This window comes from Zootoca vivipara, chromosome 5 (assembly GCF_965207765.1).
Source record: "Zootoca vivipara chromosome 5, rZooViv2.hap1.1, whole genome shotgun sequence".
NCBI lineage: Eukaryota > Metazoa > Chordata > Lepidosauria > Squamata > Lacertidae > Zootoca > Zootoca vivipara.
This window is the reverse complement of record NC_142588.1, coordinates 96,963,126-96,976,050: the sequence shown is the minus strand read 5'-3', so window position 1 is coordinate 96,976,050 and position 12,925 is coordinate 96,963,126. Positions and strand designations below refer to the sequence as shown.

The window sequence follows — 12,925 nt, the reverse complement described above, 5'->3', positions numbered from 1 at the left end:
GTGGGCTCTCCTTCCTGGAGATGTTTAAGCAGAGGCTGGCCGGCCTTCTGTCCTGGATGTTTCCATTGGCATTCCTGCCTTGCAGGGGGTTGGACTAGATGACCCGGGGGGATCCCTTCCACCTCCAGACTCCTCTGATCCTGTGAGATGGTGCACGAGGACGGCCCCTTCCTTCCTGGAGCATCTCGGCCACGTGCGCAGCCCCGACCCGGCGGGGGGGGGGAGGTCACGTGGCCCCTCGCCCTCCCCGCCGCCTTTTCCCCGCGGCTCTGCCTCCCCCTGGCGGCGCGCGGAGAAAGCTGCCCGGAACTGCAGGTCGCCGCGAGATGTTCCCGCCGGAGCCTCCTCCGCGGCGCGCACAGCCGCGCTCTCCTACTCGCTGAGCCCGGCCACGTGACGCGGAAGGAGTCCCGCGAATCGCAGTCCCTTTCCGGTGGGTGGCCGAGCGGGCCCGACCAGCGCCAGAGGCGGCGGCGGCGGCGGCATCATGGGCAAGAAGAAGGCGTCGGCGTCGGCAGGGCTGGGCCGGGCGCTCATCCGGGAGCGCAGCCAGGGCCGCGGAGGCCGCCGGGCGGCAGAGGGATGGGTGAGCGTGGCGAGGGGGCTCCTTCCTTCTTCCTTCACGGCATCCCCCCCCATTTCCCCCTCCGAAGGGGCGCGCAGGGGGCTCGACTAGATGGCCCTGCCGCGACCTCTTCCGGCTCTATAGAGTTCCGTGACTCCCTGGCGAACAAGCACAACCACCCTGCGAGGTGGGCTGCGGCAGAGATAGACTGCGCCTGAGCAGGGAGGCTCCGCTGGGAGTGATCGCCGGTCTCTCTTGAAGCTCACCTGCATTAGGAGCCTGAGAAAGTCAAATACTGTACCATACAAAGTCTGTGTAAAAGAACATTGCCAAAACGTTAATCGGTTGGCAGGTATTGATTGAACTTCTGTAGGCAAATAGGATAATTTTTATAAAATATGAAGTATGGTAAGTTAAATAGTATGGAGAAAATAAAGTTAGGTGCGTATTCAAGAAATCCGATGTACAAAGCAAATATCAATTTAGGAACGAATGATTGTTTATTTTTATTCTATATTTTGTTTTCAACACTTACTGGTTATTTCTTTTATACATTTTTCCAACTAATAAAGCATTAAAAAGAGACAGTCTCTCCCCCTCCCCTCCCCTTCCTCCTGCTCCCTGCAGCTCAGCCATGAAGGGTGGAGGCTTGAGGAGGAGGTGGGGACGCCAGCCCTACTTGCCCCCCTCACCCCCTGCCACTCCTAGGCCCCCTTCTCTGCTCCTGGACCACGTGGGCTTCCAAGGCTCCTTTGCATGCAGATCTCCCCAGGCTCAGCCCCCAGCAGCATCTCCAGGTCTGAAACACTGGAGAGCTGCTGCTGCCGGCCCTTCTCAGTGGGAGGCAGCTTCCCGTGTCTGGCAGGCAGCTAAAGCAGAACCTCCTTGTGCCAAGGCAGTCTGCCGTTGGCTACCCAGCACTGAAGAACAGGCAGTGGTAGCCATCTTGCCCTGCTCAGAAGCTTCCTGGAAACATCTGGCCAGGTGCTTCTGGAAACATGATGCTGGCCTAGGTGGGCCCTGCAGCTGGCCTGGCGAGGGGGTTCAAATGCTCTGCTCTGATGACAACTCAAGGAAGTCCTGGGCTTTCCCCTCACAGCTGCACACCAGTGAATTGAACGACGGGTATGACTGGGGACGGCTAAACCTTCAGTCCGTCACTGAGCAGAACTCACTGGAGGAGTTCTTGGCTACCGCTGAGCTGGCAGGAACCGAATTTGTGGCAGGTGAGTACTTGGTGAGGATGTTCCTGAGCTCCAAATCCTGACACTTTTGCTGCTCTTGACAACTTCTGTCGCTCTGCAGAGAAGCTGAACATCAAGATTGTTCCTCCTGAGGCTCGGACGGGTTTGTTGACAGCGGAAGAGACCCGGAAGATCCAAGAGTTGCATGAGCAGAACAAGCACTTCTTGTCCATCCCGAGAAGGTGAGTCTGTCACAGAGTTCAGGGTGCTGGGGACCTTTCACGTCACCTGTGTTCTGTGCAGCCTGAGGGTGCTGCCGGTTCAGTAGCATTTCTGTCTTAGAACAGCCACATAAAACACGAGAGTGGAAAGTCCAAGAACCAGAGAGACACAACCTTGAGTGTGGTTGTAAGGGCAAGAGATCTCTCTGATTTGCAGTCAAAGCTGTAAAGGAGAACATATATTCATAGCTTTTGATATATCTGTGCTAATGAGCAGAGTATGGAAAATATGAGCTTGAAAACTTACTACAAGAAAGGAAAATGTGGCTTGCTAAGCTAAGCTCAGACTTGGTGGGGTGACTCGTGTGATTGGGATGTAGGAATTGAATCCTGTGACTTGATCAAAAAGAATGGATGCAATAGAAAGGGAGACAAGGGAAGAGTGATGTAATTAACATTTGTTTGTTTATTACTAGCCCTTCACTCTTCACTTGCAGGGTGGGATACAGCTTTATAAACACTATTAAAAACAACTTGAAACTATAGAAATATAAGATGGGTACCCTGGCAGGTCCTAAAAACATGCACCTGCACAGACTTCTGAGAGAGTGAACATGATAGTTCTGTGGCGAGCAGCTGGCTAAATTTAGAAGCAGAAGTAAAGACACAAAGGATATTGTGTCTGGAGCCTACCACAAACCACCAAACTAGGGTGTGTGTGTGTGTATCCTGCTCTCCTGAAACAAACTGCAGATGCTTCAGGGAAGCAAGAATTTATGGTAACGTGGAATTCCACTACCCTGATATCTGCTGGGAGGCAAGCTCTGCAAAGCATGAAGTCTCTTTTCCTCCACCCCACCCCCCATATACCAATAAAAACCCCATAACCTGTCTTTGCTGATGACTTCCCCTGTTCCTGGTGAGCGCAGGCCACGTTGGGACAAGCGGACCAGTCCTGAGATGCTGAACCAAGCAGAACGAGACAGCTTCCTGGAGTGGAGGCGGCGGCTCGCTCAGTAAGTGCCTCCTCCTGCTGCTTCCTCTTGCGGGGCCTGGGCCTCTGGGGGCTTGCATTTCCCCTGATGCCACCTGGGAGCACAACATCTCAGGTTTCTTTCTGCCAGGAGTAAGCATGGGTGGTTTGCTGGGGTGGGGTGGGCTACGGTAAGAATGCAGATGGGGTGATTTCCACAGGGTGGAGCCGTGAGCCAGTGTGGGCAGGGATCAAGAAGCCCACCTGGGGCAAGAGCAATATTCAACAGACGGTTACGTACACCTCACTCTCGAATGCTGTTGCCTCAATGAGAAAGCTGTTAGTGCGGATCAGAAGCCTCTGACCTGTGGAATCATCCTGGCCTCTAACACACTCCTGCTTCCTCCTCCTTTCCTGCCTTTCATTCCAGTCTGGAGGAAGAACAGAAACTCATTTTGACCCCATTTGAGCGGAATTTGGATTTTTGGCGTCAGCTGTGGCGAGTCCTTGAAAGAAGGTAAAGCTGGTCCTTGCCCTGTGCCCCCCCCCTCGCTTGGAAGCTGTTTGCTGCTGCTGGTGGTGGGAATGAGTCATAATCCTGTTCCAGAGACATGTAAAAAGATCAAAGAATATTGGGAAATGATTTATAATGAGTTGAAAAGCACGTTTACAACAACATTCCCAAAAAGTCCAGAGGCCTTTCTATTAGTAATAGTTCAGATTGAAGTTTCCAGGTGTCAGAAATTTTTTTTATGTATGCAACGATGGTGGCTCGAGTTTTGTTAGCCTGAAAATGGAAAGTGAGGGAGGTCCCAAGTATGGAGGACTGGCAGCTTAAGAGGATAGAATTTGCAGAATGAGCAGGTTTAAAATATAGAATCGGAGCAAGGAGAACATCTGTTTAAAGAGGAGTGGCAAATCTTTGCTGAGTACCTGGAAAATAACTGCACAGTTGAAGACACTGGCAGCATTAAGCTAAATCCAACAGTGTGGTTAATGTTTGAATGAAGTAAATTGGAGAATTGACTGAAATGGTTACAGTAAAATATGCAGGAATGATAGATAGGTAAAATGAACCATGGAAGGAGAAGGAGAGAAGTCATTGGATATATGGTATTATGTAAAATGTTTGAGATGTATGAAATTGAAAATTTAATTAAAAAAACTATTAAAAAGAAAAAGAATCCCGTTCCAAAGGCCTCAGTGTGAAGGCAGCCAAGACACCTTCTGGCCGCAAAAGGCTTTGCCAGGGGCTGCTGTGTGAAAGTGCCTGAATTGCAGGAGCTGGGATTCCCCCATCTGAAGAGCTCCATGCTATTGCTATGGGTGTCTCTCCAACCTGGGCTGCTCCTCCCTGATTGAGGCGAGGGGGGAGCTAGTGAAGCAGCCGCCCCTTCCCTTTCCTCTTGCAGTGACGTCGTGGTTCAGATTGTGGATGCCAGAAACCCCCTTCTCTTCCGGTGCCGCGATCTGGTAGGTGAAGTGAGCGGGGAACGGGATTTACTGGGCAGCTGCTCTGGGGGGTAGGGGGGTGGGTCATGTTCCCTGCTGTTGGGTCCTTTCTCTGTACTGCAGCTCAGCCTTGCAAGGTTAAATCGCTGATGGCATCTCCTGGGAGGGCTGGGAGAGAATCCCCTGCCTGGAAGCATGGAGAGCCGCTGCTGCCAGTCAGTGCTGGCAATACTGAGCTAGATAGACCAAGAGTGTGACTCGGGATAAGGCAGCTTCCTATATTGCTGTGTGCCAGCAAACCCAGACTCTGCCCAGACTCTTCAGGAGCACAGGAAGCTGCTTTATCCTGGGTGAGACCCTTGGTCCATCTAGCTCAGTACTGTCTACACTGGCTGGCAGCAGTGGCTCTCCAGGCTTCCAGGCAGGGGGCAGTCCCAGTCCTTATACTGGAGGAGACGGTTGGGACCTGGGAACTCCTGGTTGCAAAGCAAGTGCTCTGCTTCTGAGCTTCTGTTCTTTCCCAGAGGGGACCCCCCCCCCCCACAGGGCTCTCCTCCCTCTGCTTCTCTTTGCTGGCATTCCTGTGTGAGTCTGATGGGTGATTCGGCTGCCTCCCTGCCTTGCCTCTCCTTCCAGGAATGTTACGCCAAAGAGATCAGCCCCGAGAAGGAGAACCTCCTCCTGCTCAACAAGGCCGACCTGCTGAGCGAGGAGCAGCGCTGCGTCTGGGCCCGCTTCTTCCAGGACGAAGGGGTCCGAGTGGTCTTCTGGTCTGCCCTGGAGGAGGCCAGGCGCCTGGCAGAGGACAGCTCTCAGGTAGCAGACGCCTTGGGGGCAGGTGGCCGGGGGGGGGGGGAGCAGGTTCCACAGGGGCAGTGCTCAATGCTTTGGCTTTTCAAAATGTTCCTTTTTCTAAAGAGCCTTCCTGCCTTTGGGCACGCAGGATCCTTTCCCTGAAAATACTCCCAGGATGTAAGGGTGCTTGTTGGCTTCTCACGAGTGAGAGGCTTCAAACTCCGTAGCTGGTTTTTTTTTTTACAGAGTTTTGTTATATACATATGTACATGACAGAGCTAAAAAGTCCATGACTGCCTTAGTCCGAGTCAGTATCCGGAAGTGGCACACGTCTAGATCTGTGCCAACAAATGAACCTCCTGCTTTTGCTCCCGACGTTTGTCCCCCCTGCGCTCCTGGGGTGAAGGGGCAGGGACGTTGCCCCCCCTCCCAGAACTGCCCATCTGTTGGGCAGGGTCTCTGGTAGCTGATGCTTCTCCCTCTACAGCGCTCAGGCCCGACCCTTTGGACCTTCCCCACTGCTCCTGTGACCTGTCTGCATCCCCTGAGCTCTCCTCCACTGAGAGAGCTTCCACACCTTTTTCCCGGACAGCGCTCAGGACCGTCCCTTCAGACCAAAATCTCAGAGCCTTTCCCCTGACCCGGCGGGCTCCCTGCTGACCCCTGGTGGTCCCCTGACACAGGATCAAAACACTTTCTGTGGAAGAGAAGCGCTCAGGCTCTTAGAAAGGTACCTAGACATCCTGTAAGAAAAGAGAAGCTCAGCCTTCCACTTTAACCTCCATGGGGTATAAGCAGTGAGCCTGTTCTGTAATAGTCGCCCTCCAGCCGGAGGGCACCAGGGTGGGGGAGGGGGCTCTGTAGCCTCCCGTTCTTCTCCCTTCCAAGTTAGGCTTCATGTAGCTGCGGATTTTCCTTTGGCCTCCAGAGGGAGGTGATCTGTCAGGCATTAGTTGGTATTTCATAGAATTATAGAGTTGGAAGAGAGGGATCCCAGGAACCATCGTGTCCACCCCCTGCAATGCAGAAATCTCAGCTGAAGCACCCCTGACAGGTGGGCACCTAAGTGCTTAAAAACCCACCACCTCCCAAGGGAGACCGTTCCACTGTTAAACAGATCTTACCACCAGAATGTTCTTCCTGACGTTGAGTTGGAATCTCCTTTTTTGCCATTTGAATCCATTGATTCGGGTCCCACCCTCTGGAGCAGCAGGAAAGAAGCTAGCTCCACCTTCCAGGTAACAGCCATTCTGTGTTTCGTGCTTCTACATTCTGAATGTTTAATAATAATAATAATAATAATAATTTATTATTTATACCCCACCCATCTGGCTGGGTTTCCCCAGCCACTCTGGGCAGCTTCCAACAAAATATTAAAATACAATGGTCTGTTAAACATTAAAAGCTTCCCTAAACAGGGCTGCCTGTCCCCCCAAAACAGTACTTCTGTCTTGTCAGGATTCAACCTCAATCTGTTAGCTGCCATTCATCCTCCATTCTGATAATTCTTTTTGCTGCCTCTGCAAGTAGCTGTCTTACTACAAAAGAATTTCAGAAATAGACTGGAAAGAGAAGTTGCTGAATTACAACTTATCACCAAGCTCAAAACCATGGAGGGACCTGGTTTGAACAGAGACATAGGATTCTTATCTCATTATACATGATAAGCGATCTTCAGCCATCTCAACCCTTGCTTTTTCATGCAAAACCATTTGCAGTTGTTTTCAGTCATCAACAGCTATCAGTCAGTCAATCACCCACTTCCACCACCCTTCTGAGTGATACCCCCTCCCCTCCCCACCCCTTCTCCACATAAGCGCCTGGGGACTCCTATTTCAGTGTATCTGAAGAAGTGTGCATGCACACGAAAGCTCATACCAAAATAAAAACTTAGTTGGTCTTTAAGGTGCTACTGAAGGAATTTTTTTTATTTTTCTGCAAGAGGTGCGATTCCAGACTTGTTTAATGAAAACCAGTGTCTGGGGTGGGTGTGTTCTGCTGAGCCTGCAGGCAGAGACACCTGCCCTGAATTCTGTCCCATTTGCTCAGGGGTCAGAAGCTGCGCAAGATCCAGGCCTGGATGAGGACCATTCCAGCGGGGAGGAGATGCAGACCTCAAGCCGCCACATGGAAAGGGGACCCGGCGCTCTCTCGTGGCCTCCGGGGAACAAAGAGCCCGGCAGCGGCGAAGAGGAAGACAGCGACGTCTATGAGGACTGTGAAGAGGAGGAGGAGGATGCCTGGCTGACATGCTCTGAAGACGAGGAGAGCAGAGACCCTGTTGGGTCTGTGGGGCAGAGCCGGACTGATTCCCCTGAGAGCCAGAGGGGAGCAGGACCCTCTCAGGGCCGGCTGCTCAGGAACAGCAGCCACTTAGTGCAAAGGGAGGAACTCCTGGAGATCTTGAGGACGCTTCACTCTGGCAGGAAGGTCAGGGAAGGCGAAGTCACCGTTGGGCTGGTGAGTTGGGGGGCCAACTTGGAGCGGGGCTGCTTTCCCCTCCTCTGGTGCTGCAAGGAGGAGCTGTGCTCCAGGCCTGCCTCTGTGCCAGCCGCTTCCTCCCTTCCTCCTCCCTAGGTGGGCTACCCCAACGTCGGGAAGAGTTCGACCATCAACACCATCCTGGGCAAGAAGAAGGTCTCGGTGTCGGCCACGCCAGGGCACACCAAGCACTTCCAGGTACTGCCAGAGCATGGTTACTGCTACCAGGCCGTGAGGGGTAGGGGGGAGGGCTGGATCAGTCCTGCAGGGCCCCCCGCTTCCATGGGTGGAAGTTCTCTACACCTGCCAGGGCAGCTATGGCAGAGTAGATGTGGCCTCTTTGACCCCAGCCCCGTGGGTCTCCCCATCTCCTAGGAGCCCACTAGACTTGGAGGGCAGTGGGTGGAGTTGGGGTGGGCCTGCCCCAGAGTCTCTGCTCTTGTGCCCCCTCCTGCAAGGAGCCCTGAGTGCTGCCAGCCTCTCATCCTGGCCTTGCCCTCCTTGCTTGCTTGATGCCAAGGCACCCTCCAGATTTTGCTTTTACCTCAAAGAAGCAGAGCAGGAGCTGGAGGGGAGGCCAAGGAGAGCACCCAGTGAGTGGCGGGCACAGCATGGGAGCAGGGCCAGGAGCTTCCGGCAGCCCCAGCTGCTCTCACCTTGCTTGGCGCTGGACCTCCATAGATGCCTACTCTGCTCAGCGGACGCTGCTTGGGCTCCTGGGGGGGGGCTGGTACCTGAGGGGAGCCAGAGCTGAGCCCCTCTGTTGTTCCCGCCCCCTTGTAGACGCTGTACGTGGATCCTGCCCTCTGCCTCTGCGACTGCCCTGGCCTGGTGATGCCCTCCTTTGTCTCCACCAAGGCGGAAATGATCTGCAGCGGGATCTTGCCCATCGACCAGATGAGGGACCACGTCCCCCCTGTCTCTCTCATATCCTTTCCTTTTTTTCTGGGGGGTGGGTGGGAATCAACTTAGTCAGTTCTCCATCTGCGGAGGGCTGGCCAGGGGTCCTCAGCATCAGCCCTGCCCCCCCAGACAGGAGTTGGGGTGGGGGCTTCCGAGTCGCCTAGAGTTTCCATCAGTTGCCTTTGGGTAGCTTTGCCGGGAAGGGCAGTTGTTCAAACTGAGCTGGGCAGGAGATGGCTGGCTGCACCTGCCCCACCCCCACAAAGATAGGGCCCCTCCTGATTCGCTGCTGTTTCAGGAAAATGCCCCTCTTATTGCAGCGGAGGGGCAGGGCAGAGAGAGGCAGCCTGAATGAGAAGAGCTGTCTTGGGAGGTGAGGAGGGCAGCTGCCAAGGTGGGGGGCCTGGTCTCGCTTTGGTCACCCTTCTCCACCCTCCCCACCGGTTGCTCCTTCACTGGCCCACGTCTGCCAGCGCATCCCCCGGCCGGCCCTGGAGGCCACCTACGGGATCAACATCATCCGGCCTCGAGAGGACGAGCCACCCGATCGGCCCCCCACGGCTGAGGAGCTGCTGACGGCCTACGGGTGTGAGTTGCCACCCTGCGAGGGGCTGCGCGCTGGGGTTTCGGCTCCCTCCAAGGGGTTCCTCCTCCTTTGGCCCAGGAAGGGCTGACTTGATTATGGATGTAGAAAAATAACTTCTGTATAGCGTTGTCTCAACAAAACATAAAAACAGAACACTAAAAATCCTTTTACAAAGTTAAAAGTGGACAATGGGATCTCTTAGCCGCCTGCAATAGGCCTGGTGGAAGAGAACTCTTTTCAGCAGCCGTTAGGAGGTGGCACAAAATCCTCTGGCCCCAGAGAGCCCTTCGTCTGCCCGAGTTGCTCCGGCTCATTTCTATGGCAGCCTGCCCTGCCCTCTCCATACAAACACCAGAAGAGCCTGCAGCTGGATCAGGCCAAAGGGGACCCGTCCGTCTCATCCAGCAGCCTCTCCTCCCAGGGGCCACCCACAATGGGGAGCCAGGGAGCAGAGCATGAGCACAAGAGCAGCAGCAGCAGCAGCAGCAGCTGGTGTTCAGAAGCATGGCTGCCTTTAGCTGTGGACATGGCACCTAATGGCTGTGGCTAGGAGCCTTTGATAGGTGTCTCCTCCATGAATCCCTCGAATCCTCTTTTAAAGCCGTTCAAGTGGGTGGTCATCGCTGCTGCCTCCTGCAGCAGGGAGTTCCAGGGTTTCACACTGTGCTGCGTGAAGAAGGAGATTATTTTATTCAGTTTCATGGGATGCACCTGAGGTCTAGTGTTAGGAGAGAGGGAGGACACCTTTTCTCTATCTGTGTTCTGCATGCCATGCCTAATTTTATAGATTCCTATCATGTCTCCTGATACTTGCCTTTTCTCTAAGCTAAAAAGTTCCTTGTCTCTTTCCTCCCTCCTTTCCGCCTGGCCAAAGACATGAGAGGCTTCATGACGGATCACGGGCAGCCGGATCAGCCCCGCTCGGCCCGCTATGTGCTGAAGGACTACGTCAGTGTAAGTGCTGGGGACTCCTGAGCACTCGGCTCTAGGGACGAAGGGGTGCATGCTGGAAATGGAGTAAAGAAATGTGTCGTGGTGGGGGGGGTGGGGTGGAATCCTTCCCTTCTCCATGTCTTGACTTTCATTTCTCCCTCTCTTGCTGCCTGCCTCCCCCACCCCCATTTTCTCACAGGGCAAGCTGCTCTACTGCCACCCACCTCCTGGAACCGACCCCCAGGACTTCCAGTTGCGTCACGAAAGATGCCCCTTGCAGAGCAAGGCTGGGCAGCATGAGGCCAGGGGGCTGCCTGGCAGGACCCCCAGAGCAAAGCAGATCGAGAATGTGGTGGACTCTGCCTTCTTCCACCAGGTCAGGGGCTGTGTGTGTGCGTGCATGCAGTGGGGGGGGGGGAGAGCACACCAGGTACCCGCTCTGCTCCTCTGATGCCTGCTTGGCTGAAATATAGTGCACCTGGCCAAATCCTGCTTGGCTTCTGGGGCTGCCCCCTGCCTTCCTCTGGGCTCCCCAGGTGGGCCTGTGCCCCTCTGGACATTGCTCCCCGCCCAGGACATCTGGAGGCTCCCTCTTGACCTGGCCTGCCTCTTTCTCCCAGGAGAACGTCCGGGCTCTGACCCGAGGCAGCCAGTGCCTGATGGGCAGCCGAGCGGGAGGCCCCTCTTCCGCCCCCAGCGCAGAGGACGCCCGAGGCAAACCCTGGAAGAAGCACGGCAACAGGAACAAGAAGGAGAAGATCCGCCGCATCACCAAACACCTGGAGGCTTGACTCTGTGCGCCTCTCGGGGCAGGATCTCGCCTCCCCCAGAGAAAGGCAAAAAGAGGTGCCCGGCCCCTGTGGCTGAGCCCACTGGCTGGACTCCCCACCACCACCATGCAGGTGACTGTCCCTTGGCGGGCCATGTCCAAGGAGAGGCGCTCTGGCCCTGTGAGGCTCTCTGGTCAAAACGCCTGGAAGAGGAGGAGGAGCTGCTGCTTTGCACCAAGCCTGGAGCAGGAGACTGTTCTCCACTTAGGGGCAATAAATTTTTCTTACCTTTGCCATCCTTGTCTTTCTGCAAGTGTGGCAGGCAGATCGAGATGCGGCCCTGTCCTGTCCTGTCCTGACCATTCAGGTGCACTTTCTGACTCCCCCCCCCCCAATGGCACCAGATCCCCTCGCAGCCACTGTTTCCAGAACCCTTGACAAACTGCAGTTCCCAGGCTTCTCAGAGGGAAGCTCTGATTCTGCTTTGCCGGCCTGAAAAAGGGCTCCTTTCTGGGCACTGCCCATCTCTGCCTGGCTTCTGGGCAGGATTTCAAGTTCTTTGTTTTTGGCATATGAAGAGGGCCCCCTCTGCCACCCAGCCTTCCCCCCCCCAGCATCTTTTGCAACCTGCCAGGGGTCCTGGGCCCTCCTCAGGGGCAGGCAAAGCAGCTTCTGGAGGCCAGTCCTGGGAGAGGGGCACCTCCAGAGCCCTGTTTTCTACCAATGGATTCCAATGGCCAAAAAGGAAATTCCCACTAAACACCCTGAAGAAATTTCCGGTGGTGAGAGCTGCTCAACAGGAGAACAGTCTCTCTCAGGATGCGGTGGGCTCCCCTTCCTTGGAGGTTTGAAAGCAGAAGTTGGATGGCCATCTGTCGGATTATTTAGCTGGGATTCCTACATTGCAGGGGGCTGGACTAGATGATCATTGGGGGCCCAACTCTGCAATTCTGGGATGGTGGGCGCTTTGGGCAGCAGTGAAGAAAGAGGAGTGGATGCATCTCTCTACAGCTCGAGCAGACGAAGCCCTTCTCTGGCAGGAGGGGCTGCTGAAGGCTGAGGCTTCTGCAGTGGGGGGGGGGACAATCCTGCAGCCCTGCTTGTATTTGGGGGCAGCAGGGCTCCCCCGTTGATGCTCAGGGGCCAGGAGGGCAGGTTTGCTTCCTCTCCTCCTTGCCAGCCCTGTCGAGACTTGCACACCCGCCTTGGAAGCCCCCTTCCTTCCTTCCTTGCTGTGGGGGGAGATGCCTTCTGCGAGTTCTGCCAGGCCAGCTCTCCTCTCCTTGGATGCCAGGCATGGGATATGGAAGGGCACCCGGGTTTGGGGCAGCTGCTGCTGCTGCTGACAGAGAGCGGAGGAGGGAGCTGGTTCTGGGCCCCCCTCCCCAGGGTGTCACACACGCCAGACTAGACTATTTGGGGAGCAGTTTTAAGGAGCACTTTTCCGCAAGCGAGGGAGTGGCAGTGCAGAGGGTGGGGGCCCCAAGGAGATGGGGGGCTTGGCAGCATTGCCCCCTTTTCAACATGTGCCTTGGGGGGGGGGGCGGTTCTGTGGGGAAACAGATTTTTCCATTTTTTAAAAAACAGAACAATCTAACAGCAACCTTGGGAATCTCTTCCCATGTCTCCCTTGTGGGCAATTCTTTGCCTAAATCAGACTGGCATTTCTGCTGCAAAAACTGTGGCTGCCTATTTTAGCCGCTAGGAAGCATCAGTGGTTGTTGCTTTTTCACCACACGGGGGCATCTTTATGCAGGTATTAATCAGGAGAGAACTACAGAGATCTGCAGTGTTATGGGAATGCTTTGCGAATGAGCCTCAAAGCGAACTTCTGTTAATCCAGGGGTGGCCAACTCCCAAGAGACTGTGATCTACTCACAGAGTTAAAAACTGGTAGTGATCTACCCCTTTTTGGGGTGTTCAGGTCAAAATTGTTGAGCTTTTCTCAGGAAGGAGGAAGGCCCATTTTTAGGGGTTCATGTCAAAGTTGTCAAATGCTTTTTTTGTCAAAGGCTTTTTTTAGGGGGAAGAAAGCCACGTTTCTTTGGGGTGCAGGGCAAAA

The 12,925-nt window shown here is 54.7% G+C and overlaps 1 protein-coding gene across 2 annotated transcripts; it reads left to right on the top strand.

Moving 5' to 3' along the window:
• The first annotated feature begins 397 nt into the window (after positions 1–397).
• Positions 398–11,157, top strand: LSG1 (large 60S subunit nuclear export GTPase 1). Of its 2 annotated transcripts, none has more exons than XM_088669368.1 (14): positions 398–586; positions 1,665–1,791; positions 1,871–1,991; positions 2,900–2,986; positions 3,374–3,460; positions 4,356–4,416; positions 5,032–5,211; positions 7,240–7,650; positions 7,768–7,869; positions 8,455–8,598; positions 9,039–9,162; positions 10,035–10,114; positions 10,293–10,469; positions 10,714–11,157. In XM_088669368.1, the coding sequence occupies exons 1-14, from the start codon at positions 488–490 to the stop codon at positions 10,882–10,884; spliced, it is 1,971 nt and encodes a 656-aa protein (XP_088525494.1). In that variant the 5' UTR covers positions 398–487; the 3' UTR covers positions 10,885–11,157. The 2 variants fall into 2 exon arrangements, with proteins under 2 accessions (XP_088525494.1, XP_088525495.1); XM_088669369.1 differs by having other exon boundaries at positions 428–973.
• Positions 11,158–12,925: the final 1,768 nt, after the last annotated feature.

Coding starts and splice junctions, on each gene's coding strand:
- LSG1 (XM_088669368.1), top strand. CDS start 488: ATGGGCAAGAAGAAGGCGTCGGCGTCGGCAGGGCTGGGCCGGGCGCTC. Junction 7,870..8,454: donor GGCACACCAAGCACTTCCAG/GTACTGCCAGAG, acceptor GCCCCCTTGTAG/ACGCTGTACGTGGATCCTGC. Junction 10,470..10,713: donor ACTCTGCCTTCTTCCACCAG/GTCAGGGGCTGT, acceptor TCTTTCTCCCAG/GAGAACGTCCGGGCTCTGAC.